The 19,659-nt window shown below is 51.5% G+C and overlaps 2 protein-coding genes across 2 annotated transcripts; both read right to left on the reverse strand.

Moving 5' to 3' along the window:
- Positions 1–4,600: 4,600 nt before the first annotated feature.
- KISS1 (KiSS-1 metastasis suppressor) lies at positions 4,601–7,253 on the reverse strand. The gene is made up of 2 exons (XM_005898383.2): positions 7,130–7,253; positions 4,601–4,905 (listed from the first exon to the last, which is right to left on the reverse strand). Exons 1-2 carry the CDS (start codon positions 7,230–7,232, stop codon positions 4,601–4,603), a joined length of 408 nt encoding a protein of 135 aa, XP_005898445.1. The 5' UTR covers positions 7,233–7,253.
- Positions 7,254–11,416: 4,163 nt separating this feature from the next.
- GOLT1A (golgi transport 1A) lies at positions 11,417–15,347 on the reverse strand. The gene is made up of 5 exons (XM_070384736.1): positions 15,318–15,347; positions 14,807–15,085; positions 13,520–13,698; positions 12,272–12,335; positions 11,417–11,716 (listed from the first exon to the last, which is right to left on the reverse strand). The coding sequence occupies exons 1-5, from the start codon at positions 15,345–15,347 to the stop codon at positions 11,678–11,680; spliced, it is 591 nt and encodes a 196-aa protein (XP_070240837.1). The 3' UTR covers positions 11,417–11,677.
- Between the last annotated feature and the right edge of the window lie 4,312 nt (positions 15,348–19,659).

Raw genomic sequence — 19,659 nt, forward strand, 5'->3', positions numbered from 1 at the left:
TTTCTGTGGTTTATTAGCCACTGAATTTGTGGTAGGTAGTTAAAACAGCCCAAGTGAACTAAGGCATGTACCCTTCAATGTCAGAATCTTTTGGTGTTTCCTTTGGGGCGTTCTCTATCCCGTTGCTGACTACATTCTAAGAAGAGGTTGCAAAAGGTCTGGGGACTTACCCAGCAAGACTTTCACACAGTCCACTCTCTTTTTCCCTCTTTTCAGGCACTCTCTTTATCCCCATCCTCACTGTGCTTGTGACCCCCTGACTAGAGTCTCTACTGAATCCTTGAGAGAAAGCCTCTAGCTTCTTCCCGATGGGGAAGCAGGAAGCATGGCTGTGTTGGCTGGATAGAGGGGACTCAGGAAGTCTGGCTACTCACATAGAGATTTCCAGCCAGTCCCCCATTTTCAGTCTAGAATTTGTCCCAAGTACCTCCAGGTACCAAGAGTTGGCTCTGGGAGTCAATCAGTTATGGCCCTTCGGTAGTCCCCTTTTGCTGGCTTTGAGGTTGTAACTTCCTTCATTCTGCCAAGTCCTCCATCTAATTTCCATCTCCAATATTTGGCTGTCATTTCTCACCTGCTGTGGTTTCCTAACCCTTCTCTCTGTCCTTGGGAGTTTATTCCTTTCTTGTTCCTTTGCTATCTTTTAAGGGGTTTAAGGAGTGAACAGGCATGAATGAGTCAAAAGTGGTACCGTGAAACATTTTGTGAAGGTAATATGTCGACAAGATAGTTGTTAGACTATATTGTGACCAGCAATCTCACTCCTGGGCATACAGCCTGAGAAAACCACAATTCTAAAAGACACGTGTACCCCAGTGTTCATCACAGCACTATTTTTGATAGCCAGGACTTGGAAGCAACCTAGATGTCCATCAACAGATGAATGGATAAAGAAGTTGTACTACCTGTATACTCTGGAATATTACTCAGCCCTAAAAAGGAAAGAATTTGAGCCAGTTCTAGTGAGGTGGATGAACCTAGAGCCTCTAATACAGAGTGAAGAAGTCAGAAAGAGAAAAACAAATGTCATGTATTAATGCATATGTATGGAATCTAGAAAAATTGTACTGATGAAGCTATTTGGGGGGCAGGAATAGAGACACAGACATAGAGAACAGACCTTGGACCTGGGGTGGGGAAGGAGAGGGTGAGACGAATGAAAGAGTAGCATTAACACATATGCATACCACATGTAAGAGAGATAGCCAGCAGGAATTTGCTGTCGGATGCAGGCAGCTCAACACAGTGCTCTGTGACAACGTAGAGGGGTGGGATGGTGTGGGAGGTGGGACGGAGGGTCAAGAGGGAGGGGACATATGTATGTATACCTGTGGCAGAAACCAACACAACATTGTAAAGCAATTATCCTTCCATTGAAAATAAATAAAAAATTTTAAAAGGCTATATTGGACAGATAATAAATAAAATATAGGCAAGCAAAGTCCAAAAATAGGATGAAATTGGCTGCTCTTTGCTGTAATCTGGCTCTCTCCTGATGACCAAAATCGGCCCTCCTGGCCTCCAGGCCCCCTGCTCTGAGCCTGTTGGGCTCTGATGTCTAAAATGGAAGGAGGCACCCAAGGTGAGCAAGGGCACACTAGCTCCCCTGGGACTTGACACCTTCGCCTCCCTATGACCAAGTCTGGACCTGGGGAAGCTGCTTCCAGAGAAAGAAGGAGACAGACAGGGACCAAATCAGTTGCCTGATCCCTAATAGGAGGTTTGAGGGGAGGAGGCTTGCTCTGGGGATTGGTGAGCTCACCTGTGTTGTTATTAAAGAAGTCAGAGAGGGATCAGGATACAGTTACATTGACTGCCAGAGACCTGCTACCCAAGACAAATAATTCAGGAAGATGGCTGGCTCTGCCACACAGCAGAGCAGAGAAAGGAAAGGTTGTAGTGTGTAGGAAGATGATGATACTTGGAATTGGAAGGTCAGAGTCTCACTCTGGCTCTCGAACTCGCCAGCTATGTGACCTTGGGCGCATCACTTAACCTTTCTGAGAATACTGCCCACTTCATACAGTTGTTGTGAGGTTAAAATGGAGTAGCCCTGCACTTGGCACAGTGTAGTTTCTTAAAAAACTTGCTCGTTAATATATTAAGAGTGATACTAGAGGCAGAAACCCCCCTGGATCCCTCCCACTCCCACCCCTCATAGGCTTCAGGCCATGAGACCAACGCCCTCCTAGTGCAACAGACTTACCAAAAGGGGAGGAACGTGGAAAGAGGTCCTCCCACTTCCCCTTCCCCAGGGAAAGATGCCCAGGCCTCCTGGGTTCTAGCCCCTTGGGGGCTGTCCAGAGTTTTCAGGAAGGAGTGCATTTGAGAGCCCCTAGGAGCCCTACCTCCAAGTCTTCAGGCCCTGTTGCCCTAGCTCTCTGAGCCAGAGGTCTCGGGAGTCCCTGGAGCACCTCACTGCCTGCAATGTGCTCTGGACATTCCCTTCAATCTGTTCAGAGTCAGGCTGGGACCCTCATGAAACCAAAGACCCCCTTCGTCCCGTGGAGACCCCCATCCCTACACAGTACATGGGGCCAAGAACTGCAGGGCCTGGGGTCCTTGGAGAGAAGACAGGATTGGCAGACCCAGTTCTCCTCCTGCTGCCCACTGAAGCAGCTAGAGCAGAGATCCTGGAGAGCATCTGGGCTGCAGAGGGAGCTAACAAGGCCTGAAATGCAGTTAGAGGGGCCACACCACAGATAGTCACACAAACACACATGTGCTTCTCACATTTACCCCTCTCTTACACATACCTTCTCACACACAGGCCTGCTTCTTATACCAGAGAACACGTTTCACACTTTCAGCCCTCAAGTCACACACACACACACACACACACACACACACACAAGCACACACACCTGTCTCCTATCTGCTTAAACTTAAGGTCATGAGGAGAGTTAGAGGGGATCACAGGAGATTTTGTAAAAGTAGGCTGGCTAAGGGCAAATTTTGGAGACTCGTTAACTTCTTCCTACCCACAGACTTCATCAGAGAAAGGACTAGTCCAGGAATAGGAGAAAAACTCACCTAACAGAGTAGGTGTTGAGTTTATGATTCCTCTCCTAGAAGTACAGAGACACACTCGAGGCTGTTTGGAGGAGGATATATCAGCAGCATCACCCTGTCACACCACGCTAGGACCCGAGCTCACAGCAGTTTCAAAAACATGAGAGATCCTTGAGGACGGTTTCGGGGTAGAGATGAGGTGGGGCAGGTTGCCCTGTTTCCATGGCAGCCTATCTCACTGCCATAGCAACAAGATTCTGCCTCTAATCCGCGGAGCTCGGGTTTCTGCCTCTAATCCACGGAGCTCGGGTTTCTGTAACGGGTGTTTCATGGAATGGTGGTGAACCTCACAGTCCTTCTCGGAAAGAGCGTTTCCATTCTAGACCAAGCAGGGTAGTGGTAGCCTGAGGCTGTCAAATAGGGCTGGGTTTTTCTGTGCGCAGAAGCCTCGATTTCCTGGAGTTTCCTAACTACTCTCTCCTTCCTACAGCAATTTAAACTCCCCAGCCATTGGGGACCCCCAGGAATGTCTGCACAAGGCAGATTGACCCTTTCTGATGTCCACCACAGCTTACTCTAATGTCATGCCATGTCAGAGAAGTGTGACAGTGCGATGGGGAAGCCAGGCTCTGCAGTCAGGAGCCTGAAATGGCTTGCTACTCATTGGCTGTGTGCCTCGAGTGTTATTCTTCTTTTCAAACCTTAGGGTATTCACTGTGGAAAATGGGGTCAATACATGCTAAGCCCCCTGGGTGCCTCCAAGGATGTAGAGAAATGATGCACGTAAAATCCACCCAGGGTTTCCAGGGGGTGTGGTGGATCCACCCAGGGTTTCCAGGGGTTGCAGTGGTGGATGCATGGCTCAGTCCCTGCTGACACTCCTTGCAAATGGAGTGGGGCTTTAGGGTCTTGTGGCCAAGCACCCCAGTGGAGGTCTGACTGTGGAACTAGGGTGATATTTATACCTCAGTGAATGGGGCGGTGATCAGTATAGTCTCTCAAATCAGGCTGTTCGACTGGCTGAAAACTTCCCTGGCAAAAGGGGCGGTGCTTAAGCCAGCTGCCTTCCCCCTCCTCAAAGTGTGGGCGCGGGGCTCAGGGCCCTCTGTAAAATGCTTGCTACCCAGCTGCAGTGACATAAGTCTAGGAACTGAGAGAACGTCTTCAGAAAATTTTATAGTAATTTGATGTTGCTGTAATACCACCCAAGCAGCATCCAACTGGGGTTTCTTTTTGGTTGTTTTTTAAAGTCTTAGATTCTGTGTGTGTGTGCGTGTGTATGTGTGTGTAATAGTACTGATCTGCCCCATTGGGGGAAAAACAAGCTGGTCCTTCACCACCTCTAGTTTGAAAAGCACCGACCTCGATAAGATGATAAAGCCACCTTAAAACCAGCTAAAGATGCAGTTGAGAGACAGGGTAACAATCTCACCCGCGCCACCTGCAAAAATGAGCCCCAGGTCACACGCAGGTGAGTCGGCAGCATTCCCTTTATTGCTTCGGGACACAAATTGCAGCTCGACAGCCCTGCCCTGCCCGCCCCACTCCGGCCCGGGTGGGGCTGGAGGCGAAGGCCCTACCTCGGCGCTCAGCCCCGCGCGGCGCTGCGGCTCCCGGGCAGCGCCGCCTGCCGCCTGCCGTAGCGCAGGCCGAAGGAGTTCCAGTTGTAGGCGGACACGTCCTTCTCCCGCTGCACCAGCACCGCGCCCCTCGGAGACGGGATCAGGCGGTTTCGCGGGGCGCACGGGCCCAGCCGCTGGGGGCCCGCGGAGCTCTCAGGGGGGCACAGCGCGGCCCCCCGAGGCCGAGGCCCGGCCACCTCGGGCTTCCCCGCCGCGCACTGCGGGCTCTGCTCCCAGGGCGCCCGGAGCGTCGCGGGTCCAAGCTGCGAGCCTAGGACAGAGCCACAGGGAGATGCTGAGTGAGGCGGGGGCCCGGAGAAAGGCTTTGGACCACCTCCTCACATCCCCATCTTCGGCTTCCCTTTTGTCGCTTGACCCCTAGGAAGCTCAGCGCTCCACGCTGGGCACCAGCAGCATCTTAGCTTGGGTGACTAGTCCGTTTGCTCCTCTCTCCTTCAACATAGCTATGATTTCAGATATTTCACAGGATTTTCTTGAGTGTCTTTTACATTGAATTCTTCTTCTTCTTCTTTTTTTTTTTTTAAGGAAGCAAGCAGGATAGAGCTTGGAAATAATCAGCTTCACTTCTCTTCACGGCTGGCTGGCCCTGTACCCCTGCTTTTCATCAGGCTCCTACTAGACCGAGCTCCTCGGGGTGGTTGGGGCCATGTCCACTCATCTGAGTCTTTCAGAGTGCCTTGCTCATAGCAGGGCCTCAAAAAGCCTTGTTAAATATATAAAAACTAATGAAAGGCTTGCAGTCATACAAATGAAGAAAGCGAAGCAAAGACCACTGTGCTCCCACACCCTCAGCAAATGTGACCCCTAATAAGCTATATCAGGGCTTCAGCAAAGAAGGGGAACTGGGTCACCTCAACCAGCTCACCTCCCCTACTCCACGTGTAATCTCTCCCCTTCACACTGAGGGCTAATGAGGCTAACTTGGAAGGCACTTCACATGCAAGGCTCATTAAGTTCATTAAATTGTTAGCAGTAAGATAGTGCAGCTAGCTCTCAGGAGACAATGGCCCCAGCCAGTTGTGGCCAGGGATAGGTGGAAATGCGGTCTGGGGTGTGAGTGGGTGTGTGTTGGGTGGAGGAGGATAGTTGACTCTGAGCCCTGCTCTTCAGTGCCCCGGCACTCTCTGGAGGAGAGGAGCGTGGGTGAGTCTGGCCCAGGGTGAGTGATACTCTTCCAAGGAGGGCCCTGGGCCTGGCTGAGATGGGAGGGACGAGGACCTCTTGTCCAGCTACAGCCATCATCCCAGCAGGTGGATCATTACTTAGGCATCACTGTTTTTAGCATCACCTAAAAGGTTTTGCCAAAAAGAGCCAAGAGCTCAGTGTCCCCAGGGCGGTGATGACATTATTCTCCGGGGGATCCAGCCTTACCCAGAAAGAGCACCTGGTCCCAGGAGAGAAGATGTTCTTGGCAAGGGACGCCCGCATCCACGATCTCTTTGCATTGGAACATCTTTTTTTTTAATTTATTTATTTTAGTTTTGGCAGCACAGGGTCTTCTGCACATGGGCTTTCTCTAGTTACAGCGAGCAGGGGCTACTCTCTAGTCGTGGCAGGTGGGCTACTCTTGGCAGTGGCTTCTCTTGTGGAGTCTCAAGTGTGCACACATCTCACGTGTGCGGGCTTCGCTAGCTGTGGTTCTTGGGCACTAAAGCACAGGCTCAGTAGTTGTGGTGCTTGGGCTTGGTTTTCCTTCCCAAACCAGGAATCAAACCCGTGTCTCCTGCATTGGCAGGCAGATTCTTGACCACTGAGCCACCAGGGAAGCCCCCTTTGGGATATCTATGGGCACAAGGACATCTTGTGTAGAAAGAATGGTGCACGTTCCATCGCTGGAGAGGAACACAGGTCCCAAGAGGCCAGGCTGACCACCAAGCAGCATTAAACCTTGATTCCTGACTTGGGGGTGACCACTAGCTCACGCCCTGTAGAGGGCCCTCTTGGGGAGAGCTCAGCACCTGCTGGGTTTCTGCAGCCTTGGATTGAGTGACTTTGGGAAGGTTTCTTTACCTCTTTGGGCCTCAGTTTCTCCAGCTCTTCAATCCCACAATGAACTCATAAGATTGAGAGGTATTAAGGATCTATCCTTTTGTGTAGGTTTTTTTTGTTTTTTTTTTTTCAGATTCCCCATAAAGGAACTGAGGTCACTGATAAGATTGACTTGCATAGTAAATGCCTGCCCAGCAGATCTGCACAGAGGAGCGGTTGGCATCGAGCAGAGAAGCCCGTGAAGGAGCTCGGGGGTTACCAAGCACCTGCACTTGGGTGAGCCTCCTGACGTCTGTAACGGCAGAAATCCGTCTCTTGCTCGCAAGGCTAGTGGAGCCCCGTGTGTGTTGCATGTGTCACCTTAGGTTTCCACTGTGCAGCTTTACATTCATAGCAGCAGACTAGCCATCTCTGAAAAATGTGGCAACTCTCATTTTGCATCAATTCACTGCTCCCTCCCAACCTTCTTCCCAGACAACTCATACCTGTGGTTCTAGGATTCTCCATGGGCGCCACCTTTTCCAATGTCTCCCTGAAGGCGGTGGCACAAAGGAGAAGCATCAGCTGCCAGGAAAGCAGCACGTTCATCCTGGTGAGAAGATGCAGGTCTTGGAAGTGCCCTGAGTCCAAGACAGAGAGAGGGAGGAGGAACGGGGTTAGGCTCGCTGCCTGGGCTAGGCCCTGGGGCAGAGCCCCGCGTGCAGCAGGCACCTGGAAGGGAGGAGACAACCCTGCCCGTGGAGGGACAAGCCTGAACCAACACAGCATGGAAATAGGACTGAGAGCCCTCGCGCCATATAGTTCAAGCTAAACTCATGCTAAGGTGAAGATCATCAGGGAGGGCCTCCTGCCAGGCAAGGCCAGTAAAGTTAGGAAGGAAAGAAGGGAGGGAGGAGCCATACTTGTGGAAGGGGCAGGACTGCTCAGGTTGGAAAATGGCCAGGGTTCTGAACTTCGGGTTTGCTTGAGAGGAATGTTGGAAAAACGAGGAGTGAGATGCAGTGTAACGATGAGCAGGGAGGGGTTAAGTGAGGTGGGCAAAGAGCTGCACTGAGTGCAGGATGCTGAGGCCCCGGCCATTTCCCTGGCCTGGGAGCAGGGGCCTCTTGCCTGCACGCTAGGCTTTGCCGGAATCACAGCTCTCCATGCTCCACTCTCCCAGCTGGAGCGTGCCTTTCTAAATCTGGCCCAGCCCCTCTTGCTGTAACAGGAACTTCTTTTTTTTCCTTTTTCAAGAAAAAAGGAAGAGGTAATCATCTTGCTTGCTCTCATAACCCTTCATAGCCTTGAAAACCATCATTAAATTGTCTTATTGCCTATAATTCAGGAAAGAGAAAAAGGCTTTCCCTGATGGATCAGGTCGATTGTCTCCACATTCTGTTCTCTGCGGGCCCTGAGAGGGTATGGATTTAATTGACTGTGTGATCTTGGCAGTTGAGGGGGGAGCTGTAGCCTCTGACCCCCTTTTCACCCTCTTCCCTTCTCATCCTCCACTGCCCCCCTCTGGCTCTTCCAGCTCCCAAGGCTGATTTCTCTTTGGAAAAGTCATCAGGCACTTTGAGACTGCCCAGCAAACACAATGAAAGACAGATGGGTGGAGAACAGGCAGCACTGCAGGCTGAGCGGAACGGGTGTGGGTGCCGGATCTAAGGCCGGACCTCCCTGTGCGGTCCGGGGGAAGTGGGTGGGGGAGCTGTTTGTACCCATCGGCTGCCAGTGGCAGCTCAGCCCATCCATCCCTCTGTTCTTGCTCCTGCGCCCCAGTCCCCTCCTGCTCCCTCCGAGATGCAAGTATGGGGTAGGATAAGAATGGTATCAGAAGGACTCAAATGTGGCTGCAGCTCCTCCCTCCCTCCTGTGAGATTAGAACAGGTCCACCCCCAATCTCTGGATCTTATTGTTACCTGTGAAAAATAAGAGCATTGGATCAGACTGGCCACTAACTGTCCCCTCAGATGGTCACTTTCCTTGTAGACTTTGACTCTGTGGTACCCTGAAACCCAGATCATGGCTTTCTGCACCAGCCTTAAGGCCTGGGGCAGGGTGTGGAGTGGAGACAGGTTCAATCCACTAGAGAGAAGAGTGTAAAACTGTTTCTATTGTGGCTTTAGACCATGGATGCACAGGGTCCAGGTCAGTTCAGAAATCATTCCTGGTAACAACAACAGGTATTGCACACCTTCCCCGGGCCTTCTCCTGAGATCTAGCGCAAGAAATTGAGTCATAAGCAGACCGTCTCAAGGTAACATGGCCAGTGATTGACCGGAGGCTTGTGAGCACGTGGGTGGGGTCGGGGAGACCCTGAGCCCCTTTTCACCCCCTTGCCTTCTTATCCTCCACTGCCCTCCTCCGGCTCTTCTAGCTCCCAAGTCTGATGTCTCTTTGGAAAAGTCATCAGGCACTTTGAGATTGTCCATCAAACAATGAAAGATAGACTGGTGGGGAGCAGGCAGCACTGCAGGCCGCCCGGGGTGCTTCAGAGCCCACCGGAGCCTGACCTGGAGGGTCCAGGCAGGTTTTCTGCGGGGGTGGCGCCTGAGCTGAGTTTCTGAGCACAAGTCAGCCAGGTGAATAAAGGTTCATTGACGGCAGTCCCAGCAAGGAAGCCGACGCCAGGAGAAGAGGGAAGTGCCGCCCTCCAGCCTGCCGGGGGGGGGTGGGTGTTGGCTGGGGAGAGAGTGAGCGATGAGGCTGGGAAAGGGGCCACCAGAGGCTTCATCTCGGAGCAGTGTGAGTCAGACTGGAGTGTGTGTAGATGAGCTTTCGGATGGAGAATTCAGGCTGCTCTTCAGAAGCAGGGTGGTACATGAGGGAGGGGCAGTGGCCAAGCTGTGTGGTTAGAAGGTGGTGTTCCTCCTTCACGCTCCTCTCACTTGTATTGCGTCCTCCCCATCCCAGCAGAGGTAGTGCTTGCATGGGCGCCGTGTGAGGACTTTGCTTTTTCCCTCCTACCTGTCCTGCGCACAGGGGCTTTTAACATGTGGTGGAACTGAACTGTTTGGAAAAGAACCATCAGCTTCCAAGGGCCACAGTGGCGATTTTGTGGTCCCGCTGTCCCAGGGGTTTTGAACCTAGAGAGTAACGGAAACTCCAGGCTTGCTTGGAAAGCTTTTGGGGTGGGGTGGCTCCCTTCTGGGGTGACCCCATCTCCTAGTGCCGGGGCTGGCAGGGCACTCACGAGCTCTTTGTTTATGTCTGTGTTTGCCATCTGCGCAACGGGGAACTGCCCAGAGGAGCCCCCCGTGTTCCCCAGGCCCCTCCAGACGCCTCTGTGACCCCTTATCCCAGCCACGGGGAGCTCATTCACTGCAGTCACTCCCCAGAAAGTAACCCCCAAGGTCCTGGTTTCAAAAAGTGCAAGTCAGTGTATTTACCCTGACATCCCAGTCATCAGGGAAGATCAGCACCCCTTTGGCCTGCCTGGACACATGCCTGCTCCCACCTCGTGAGCCTCCCTGGGTCCGGCCAGACCCCTCCCCTGGTGTGGAGGCTGCGGCCACCTACCTTGCCTTGGCTGTGTCCTGAGGGGTCTCCAAAGGATGACACCACTTGGGCGGGGGGGCACCTGGAGGCAGGCGAGCTGGGCTCCTGGGCTCACTCTCACCGATGCCCTGATCCTGTCCCTTATAAAGCCCGGGGTGACGTCTGCAGGCACAGACCCACCTCTGCCCGCCCCCAGCCCCTCGGAGAGTGCAGCCCTCCTGCTCCCTGCTGCTGGCTCCTGCCTCCTGCCTCCTGGTGCCCGTGGCTAAAATCAGCCTTTTGCTCCCTCTCCAGGAGTCTTCCAGGGCTGGCTTTCTGATTCCTAATAGTTCTTTGCAGCCTCCTCACCCCAGGCCCACTCACAGATCCACTCTGCCCGCAAACAACGTGGAAAGGGACTGTTTGAGGATGGGGGAGGCTCGGCACGCTTGTCCCCCGTGACCCCCCAGCCCTGGCAGCTCAGCTGGGGTCTCTGACCAGACAGCAGCTTCTGGGTTGGGGGCTGGGGTCTAGGACTTGGTAGGGGGATTGTCTCTTTTTTCTTCTCTGCTCCCTTCTTTCCCCAAGCAATTCCTGAGCTCAGCTCAGGGTTTGGAGAGGAACGTGCGGTGGTCAGATGGGCAAGACAGGCATGAGAGCAGCCAGCTAGGAAGGCAGCGCAAAAAGGCAGAAGGCGGGTGTCCCGGGGAGTGCTGAGGGAACGGAGGAGAGCTCTCCAGGTGAGGGTGTGTGACCTGCGGCTCCTGCAGCACCTCGGCCACATCCTGTGGAGCCACAGCCTCGCCATTCTGAAATCGCCGTGAACCTCTCTTCAAAGTGGGGAGGTCTGCTTTCCTTGCATCTTCAGCACCCGCTCCCTGGTTCTGCACAGACGCAGGGGCCCTCACAGAAACGTATTAAATGTGCTCATTGCAGGGGATTCCTGACTCTTTCCTGGGCCTGCGAGAGTGTGCTTTACCCTTAGATGAGGGGCTTCCCAAGACAGACTGGGGCTCTTAGAAGGTAGGGGCACAGCCCTCTACCCCAGCACAGAAGCTGCCTGGAGAGTGTGCTGTGCAGACATCCACCTAATCAGTAGCTGGGAAGCACTTCCCACCATCCTGGGGATTAATACTCATCCCTTGTTTAACAGCTGCAAACATCTTATCTCCCTCATTAGGGCTGGTAAACACCAGGGTTTAATGATGGGCCGTGAGGGCTGGCCTGCCCCTCCTTGGGCGGAGTGATGTCTGTGCGCCCACCCTGAGTCAGAGAGTGGGCTTAGTGGGCTAGAGACACTGAGTCTCGGGCACGTTCACAGCTTAGGGGTTTAATCTCTGCTTTTCCTCTCGTGGGCCCTGGGTCTCTGTTCCCAGCAGTCCTGATGGCTTCCTGCATTGGCTTGGGGATCGAGGTCAGTCCCTCGGCTCCGTCCGTCCTTCTGGACCTGGAGAGGTCCGGATGCGTCAGGGGAATGAGTCAGTGCGGGGTGGGCGCCTGCGAGATGTCTCCCATTTCCTTTCCAGCCCCCTCGCCCAGTGATCCAAGTTCAAGGAGTGCATCTCTGCTGTTCAGACCATTGAACTGGTGCCTTGAAGCCTCTGGAACAGCTGTGGGAGGCAAGAATCATTACTCCAGACAAAGAGCGGGGAGCAGACTCAATATCCAGGTCATTGTGAAGCCAGCCTTGAGAGCTGGAGTGCCAGGTGCAGGTATGGAGGGGGCTGCGGGGTGTGCCGGGGGCGGGCGTGTCGAGGGGCGGCCGAGGGCCTCCCTGGGCTTCTAGAGGGCTGTGTTCTCTTCACTCCAGGTGCTTCAGAGAGGGGAGGGGCGGGGCCGGGGACCACCCCCTGCCCCAAGAAAAGGATAGAGGCCCAGTTCTCCAGGAATCTGGCACTTTCTGCTGGGTCACTGAGACCCCTTAAGGCTCCGTTTCTTTGGCTCTAACAGGGAGCTGTTGACCGACACCATTCCCAACACCCACACCTTTGGCACAACTGCTCACAGAACCCTCATCCGCTCTTGTCGGAGAAAAGGGGCTGAGACGGGCCAGCTGGGGAGGGGTTTTGAGGGGAGATGGGAAAGGATCCTCTGCAGCTTCACCAAGTCCGTGTGCTTCCCCCTCCCCAAGGACCACCACCAAGCCATTCACATGATTCACTTACCGAACTCAGGAAGGGGATGTTGGAGGCGCTGCCCAGGAAGCCAAAGGCAACAGGGAAAAAGCCCCTAGGAGCAGAGAGGCGGAGGGGGGATCAGGGATGAGCCGGAGGGGAGGCTGAGGTCCTGCTACAGGCTCCAGCTTTGGCTCCTGGGAGAGCAGGCCCTTGGACCCTGGGTAGGCATGGCTCTGCACCCCTGCTTTTCAAGAGGCAGTACGGTGGGGTAGTTATGAATGAAGGCCTTGGGATCAGACTCCTGGGGTCCCATCTGGACTCCACCTCTCACTGGCCCTTGGGCAAATTCCTTAACACCTCTGAATCTGTTTTCAGTTGTAAAATGGGGTTAATAGTAATAGCATCCACATCTCCACAAAGAACTGCTTGGGAAATGTTTATTTTTGTTAGTCGTCTCTCCCTAGACTGGCTGTGAACCAGCAGCCACAGGTTTCCAAGCCCCGGCACGGATCACCACTGGGGGCTGTGCTCAGACTGTTCTCCCCACACCCCTCCCCTGGCAAGAATGGTGACCCTCCAAAGGGCTTGGGGGCACAGAGGCTGGTGTGGGGAGGGAATAGAGATCTGAATTCTGGCTGAACTACTTCCTTTCCTTGGACCTCGGTTCCCTGAGGTCCACTTGCATTTCTGAGGTCTCTGGTAGCTGTGATTTTCTTCTCCCTTCAATGCTGCTGCAAGCTGTCTTTGTCAAGGTTTACTTTTGGCTAGAACTACTGAGTCTGCAGAGGCCCCACTCGCACTTTTGATCCACACTTGGATCAAGTTCAGATCCTCTGCATGCTCCTTGTGAGAGTTCAGGCAGCGGCAGCCTCTCTGGGCCTTGGTTTCCTTATCTACAAGAGGACAGCCCTACGGTGGGTTGTGGAGATGACAGAATGAGAGGAAAATTGTGAGCCTGCTCCGTGCCTGTGAGGGGCTTCGCAGATGTGAGTTCACTGTCCCTGTCTGACTGCTAGGCTTGCGGGCAGGTCGTGGGCCTACTCCCAGGTGCTGGGCACAGTGATGGGCACACAGCAGGCACTCCATGTTTGCTGGTGGGTGTGCCTGTTCCTCCAGCTCGCAGTGTCCACCAGGGGCCCACCCCTGTTCCCAGCCCTTCTGAGTCTCCGCCTCTTTCGGGATAAAGTCCGGCTTCTGCACGCACTGCCAGTCACGCTGCCCACACCCGCTGGAGCCTGAGCTCAGCTGCTCAGAGGCCCTGGGGTGCCCATCGCGAGGCCCGGGACCTGTTCTCACCTGAAGAGGCTAAAGAAGCCATAGGTTTCTAGGCACATGCCCAAGAGAGGCCAGCGCAGCAGGACGATGACCACGCCCCCCAGGAAGAAGCTGGTGCCCTTGAATTTGTGCCTCTGGAAGAAGAAGGAGAACGTCCTCCTCAGGCCGATGATGAGAGAGAGGCCAGTCAGGAACAGCAGCTGTGAGGAGGGAGAGCAGTCAGGCGGGTGAGAGTGGGCACGCTGGCTCCGAGCCCCCGAGTCCGTGGCCAGGCGCGGAGCCGCACCGGATGGGGGGCAGAGGGGTCGGGAGGGTGAGAGCAGGCACGCTGGCTGCGGGACCCCCGCCCCCCGCAGAGTCCATGGCCAGGCCCAGAGCCGCACCAGATTGGGGGGCGGGACCTGCTCCTTCTTCAGAGGCCGATGTATCAGTGAGGGCGAGCCAGCGGGAGCCCCGAGTTACTGGGGCTGGTGATGGGCAGAAGGACCCAGAGGCAGGGAACCCGAGGCTTTTGGAGGCCTCTCGCTTGTCACCCAGCTCAGCCTGGTTTCTTGGATCCCAAGCACTTCCTCACGTATGATATTTCTCGTCACACCTCCCAAGTAACGCGGAAAAGACTCCATTTCACAGAGGCTGAAGCCAGGCCTGAGTAGGTTGGGCAGCCACACCCGAGTCCCAGGGAGCTGGTGGAGCCCCGGCCCTCCACCCCGCGGCCTGTCGCCACCTCAGCCAGGCTCCTCCCGAGCCCTGCGAGCGCCTCGGGCTCCTGTCAGACTGAGCTCTCGGCCCTCTTCCAGCATGTTCCGTGCTTTCCCGTCTTCTCCATACCTCTGCTCTAGCAGATCCACCCACCTGGAAGTGCTTTATCCTCCCCACACTCTTTCTTTAAATTCTTTCTCGTCCTTCTCTCACTGTGCGTACTCTTTCCCCCAAGCACCTCTTTCTATATTAGGTGTATTTATCTTACAGTGACTTTACCACTGCCCCTGCCTTCCTCCCCAGCCATGAGGTTGATGTCACATTCCCCTCCCTGGGTGGTGGGATTCTGAAGGGAGGGCCAGTGTCGGATTCATCTGAATTCCCGCCCCCCACCCCCAGCCCAGGGCCTCACCCGGAGCTTAGCATGAGAATCCAGGTCCTCAGGTCCTCTGTGCCCGGGAGGCCTTATTGTCCATCCCCAGCCACCAGCCCCTGCCTGCCCAACGCAGGTGGCACACGATGCCTGGCTGGACCCAATCTGAGTAAACTCGGGGCCGACCCTCCCGGCAGTGGAGACCTCACGCAGGTTCACAGGGCTGGAAGACTCACATTTCCGAAGGCCAGCAGCACCGAATCAAAGTACAGGAGCATTCCAAAGAGGATGAAGAAGATGCCGAAGCCAGTGGTGCCCACACCAATCTCTGCAATGGGCAAGGAAGTTGTGGTGGGATGGGTTTGGGGAGCAAGCTGGGATGCTGCAGCTGCCCCCGTCGTCCCTGGACAGGTGCCCTCCGGGGGTGGGAGGCAGGGTGGCTCTGCTGTCACCCGGAACCTTGGCTTCCATGCTCTCAGAGGAGGATGGGAAGGAAGGGGCAGGTGGGCACAAGCCTCCGTTTAGCGCCTGGAAACTGCTGCTGGGCCCTGCCCACACCCTGCCCTCACCACAGGAAGCCGGTGCTGCCCTCGCTGCTTCTATTTGCAGTTCCCTCTTGTCTTCAAGATCTTCTGACTTCTTCTCTGCCAGATCATTATCAGGGTTGTGACTCCGGCTGAACACAACCCGTTGCCTGCTCTGTCCCTGTTTTCCTGTAGTTGGGAGCCACTTGATGCCAGCTCACACCCGGGTGAAAGAGTAGCACCAAAGACTCATCGCCACAGCCCCAGAGGACCTCAGACCTGCTCAGCTGGCCTGGCCTATTGCTCAGGAGGCTTGTCCTCCTGATGATTCTCACAGCCTCTCCTTTCTTTTCTAAACTGCTCTGGTCACCGACTTTCCAGTGATGACCCTTCACACTTGATAGGGAAACAGAAGTCATCGACCAGATCATCACCTGGAAGTCTGTACCGCAGCCAGCAAAGTGACTGCCCCATACTATTTCCCACAGAAGTTACACCATTCTACGTTCCTAGTAGTGATGTGCAAGGGATTCCAACTTCTCCACATCCTCACCAACACTTGTTACTTTCTGGTTTTTGCTCTGTTTTGTTTCTGATAGCATTCATCCTAAAGGGTGTGAAGTGGTATCTCACTGAGGCTGTGGTTTGCATTTCCTTGATGATTACTAATGTTGAGAATCTTTCATGCACTTGTTGGTCATTTGTGTATCTGTTTTGGAGAAGTGTCTATTTAAGGCCTTTGCTCATTTTTAAAACAGGTTGTTTGGATTTTTTATTGTTCAGTTATAGGAGTACTTTGTATATTTTGGATAGTAACCCCTTATCGGATATATGATAAATATTTTTCCTATTCCTATATTTCCTATCCTATTCAAATATTTTCTCCTATTCTGTAGGTTGCCTTTTCACTCTCTCGTGTCTTTTGATGCACAGGAGTCTTAAATTTTTATATAGTCCAATGTTTTTATTTTCTCTGTAGTTGCCTGAGCTTTTGGTATCACACCCAAGAAATAATTGCCAAATCGAGCATTGTGAAGCCTTTCTCTTCTGTTTTCTTCTAAGAACTGTTTTAGATCTTACTTAGAGCTAAAATGAACTTTAATTTTTATATGTGGTGTAAGGTAAGGCTCCAGCTTCATTCTTTTGCCTGTGAATATCCAGTTTCCCCAACATCATTTGTTGAAAAGACTGTCCCTTCTCCACTGAGTGGTCTTGGTGCCCTTGTTGAAAACCATGTGCCCAGGTATGCCAGGGCTTGTTTCTGGGCTCTCTTTTACATTCCATCCTTCTCTCTGTTTGTCTTCTTGCCAGTCTCACTGCTTTGATTACTGTAGCTTTGTAATAAGTTTCGAAATCAAGAAGTTTGAAACCTCCAACTTCGTTCTTCTTTTTCAAGATTGCTTTGGCTATTCAAGATTCCTTGAGATTCATGTGTATTTAAGAATGAATTTTTCTATTTCTGCAAAAAATGTCATTGGGATTTTGATCGATTATTGCAATAAATCTGTAGACTGCTCTGGATAGTATTGACAGCTTAACAACAACATTGTCTGCCAATCCACAAATATGGGTCTTTCTACATATTCAGTTCAGTTCAGTTCAGTTCAGTCGCTCAGTCGTGTCCGACTCTTTGCGACCCCATGAACTGCAGCACGCCAGTCCCCCTGTCCATCACCAACTCCCGGAGTTTACTCAGACTCACGTCCATCAAGTCAGTGATGCCATCCAGCCATCTTATCCTCTGTTGTCCTTCTCCCCCTGCCCCCGATCCCTCCCAGCATCAGAGTCTTTTCCAATGAGTCAACTCTTCGCATGAGGTGGCCAAAGTACTGGAGTTTCAGCTTTAGCATCATTCCTTCCAAAGAAATCCCAGGGCTGATCTCCTTCAGAATGGACTGGTTGGATCTCCTTGCAGTCCAAGGGACTCTCAAGAGTCTTCTCCAACACCACAGTTCAAAAGCATCAATTCTTTGGCGCTCAACCTTCTTCACAGTCCAACTCTCACATCCATACATGACCACAGGAAAAACCAGAGCCTTGACTAGACGGACCTTTGTTGGCAAAGTAATGTCTCTGCTTTTGAATATGCTATCTAGGTTGGTCATAACTTTCCTTCCAAGGAGTAAGCATCTTTTAATTTCATGGCTGCAGTCACCATCTGCAGTGATTTTGGAGCCCCCAAAAATAAAGTCTGACACTGTTTCCACTGTTTCCCCATCTATTTTCCATGAAGTGATGGGACTAGATGCCATGATCTTCATTTTCTGAATGTTGAGCTTTAAGCCAACTTTTTCACTCTCCTCTTTCATATTCATCAAGAGGCTTTTTAGTTCCTCTTCACTTTCTGCCATAAGGGTGGTGTCATCTGCATATCTGAGGTGATTGATATTTCTCCCAGCAATCTTGATTCCAGCTTGTGTTTCTTCCAGCCCAGAGTTTCTCATGATGTACTTTGCATATAAGTTAAATAAGCAGGGTGACAATATACAGCCTTGACGTACTCCTTTTCCTATTTGGAACCAGTCTGTTGTTTGATGTCCAGTTCTAACTGTTGCTTCCTGACCTGCATACACATTTCTCAAGAGGCAGGTCAGGTGGTCTGGTATTCCCATCTCTTTCAGAATTTTCCACAGTTTCCTGTGATCCACACAGTCAAAGGCTTTGGCATAGTCAATAAAGCAGAAATAGATGTTTTTCTGGAACTCTCTTGCTTTTTCCATGATCCAGCGGATGTTGGCAATTTGATCTCTGGTTCCTCTGCCTTTTCTAAAACCAGCTTGAACATCAGGAAGTTCACGGTTCACATATTGCTGAAGCCTGGCTTGGAGAATTTTGAGCATTACTTTACTAGCGTGTGAGATGAGTGCAATTGTGCGGTAGTTTGAGCATTCTTTGGCATTGCCTTTCTTTGGGATTGGAATGAAAACTGACCTTTTCCAGTCCTGTGGCTACTGCTGAGTTTTCCAAATTTGCTGGAATATTCTACATATTAGCATCTTTTAAAATTTCTTTTAGCAACATTTTTTAGTTTTCAGGGTACAAGACTTTTGCCTCTTTAGTTAAGTTTATTCCTAAGGATTTTATTCTTTTTGATGCTATGGTAAAGGGAATATGTTGCTTCCTTTTAAAAAAATTACTGATGAGGTACAACTTAAAGTTTACATTTTATTGTTTATATTGTTTTGCAACTCACTTTATTTACTTAATATAGCTAAAATGCCTTATTTTCTTTTTGTTGAATATGAAAATCATTTGTTACGATGAATAGAGAAAGAGCTAGAGTGTCTTTTTCAACTACAACATGTATAGCTTTATTAAAAATAGCTTAATTTTTAAAAAGAAAACACATAGGTAAATTTTAAAAATAAAATTTTTACTGGACTTGTTAACTAACATCTCAGAACTGATCCTCGGCATCTCTGTGAAATTGGTATTATTGCCATGTTTCTATGTGTGTGTGCTCAGTCAGTCAGTCATGTCCAACTCTTTGTGACCCCATGGACTGTAGCTCACCAGACTCCTCTGTACATGGGGTTTTCCAGGCAAGAACACCGTAGTGGGTTGCCATTTCTACTCCAGGGGATCTTCCCAACCCAGGGATTGAAACTGCTATGTCTCCATAGAGCGTTGTAAAAAGTTGCTAAAAGTTTGGTTGTTAAGAGCAGAACTAAGAAAACAAAATAAAAACAGAATTATGAGGACAAGGCTTACTGGCTTCATTATATTTACAACTGAAAGAGAATGAAACACAATTGTCTTTCAGGTAATTAATCTTTCCTAATCTGTGCCCATGGCTCAGTGGGTAAAGAATCTGCTTGAAATGCAGGAGACACAGGTTCGATCTCTGGGTTGGGAAGATCCCCTGGAGAAGGAAGTAACAACCCACTCCAGTATTCTTGCCTGGAAATCCCATGGACAGAGGAGCCTGGCGGGCTACAGTCCATGGGGTCGCAAAAGAGTTGGACACGACTTAGTGACTAAACAAAAACAACAACTTGTTATCATACAGATCTTAGGAGGAAATTAACACCGGTTCCAGTGTAGAAATAAGGCTAAAGGCTTTCCTTAAAAGAATCATTAAAAATACAGAAATGAGATTTGTACTGAAACCTCATTCAACTCATATTCAAAAAAAAAAAAAAAGCCAGCCTAATTAGTTCTCCCTTTTGGCAGAGTTGGATTTGTTAGGAACCAGCACAACATCATTTCTCTCAACATATTGCCCCACCACCAGAATCCATCTGCAACAAAGAGCAATTCCTCCTGTTTCTGACAAACCTCTGTAATCTATTCAAGCTTCCTATTTCTACCTTCTAGAATGCCTGCCCATATTAAATCTCTTAGAGCCCAAGACACTGGGCAAAATACAACCTCCTTGGTCGTTATGAAGTTTGTGTTCTTTCCATTGCATGATTTTTCTACCCTCAGGGACAATAAGGGCTTCCCCAGTGGCTCAGCAGTAAAGAATCAGCCTGCAATGCAGGAGACACAGGAGAGTGGGTTTGAGCTCTGGATCAGAAAGATCCCCTGGAGGAGGGCATGGCAACCCACTCCAATTTTCTTGC

The sequence above is a fragment of the Bos mutus genome, chromosome 16 (genome assembly GCF_027580195.1).
Source record: "Bos mutus isolate GX-2022 chromosome 16, NWIPB_WYAK_1.1, whole genome shotgun sequence".
NCBI classification, from domain to species: Eukaryota; Metazoa; Chordata; class Mammalia; order Artiodactyla; family Bovidae; genus Bos; species Bos mutus.

Coding starts and splice junctions, on each gene's coding strand:
- KISS1 (XM_005898383.2), bottom strand. CDS start 7,232: ATGAACGTGCTGCTTTCCTGGCAGCTGATGCTTCTCCTTTGTGCCACC. Junction 4,906..7,129: donor GGAGAATCCTAGAACCACAG/GTATGAGTTGTC, acceptor GCTCTGTCCTAG/GCTCGCAGCTTGGACCCGCG.
- GOLT1A (XM_070384736.1), bottom strand. CDS start 15,347: ATGAGTCTTTGGTGCTACTCTTTCACCCGG. Junction 15,086..15,317: donor GGTGCTACTCTTTCACCCGG/GTGTGAGCTGGC, acceptor CGCTAAACGGAG/GCTTGTGCCCACCTGCCCCT. Junction 11,717..12,271: donor ACATCCCCTTCCTGAGTTCG/GTAAGTGAATCA, acceptor TGCCTCCCACAG/CTGTTCCAGAGGCTTCAAGG.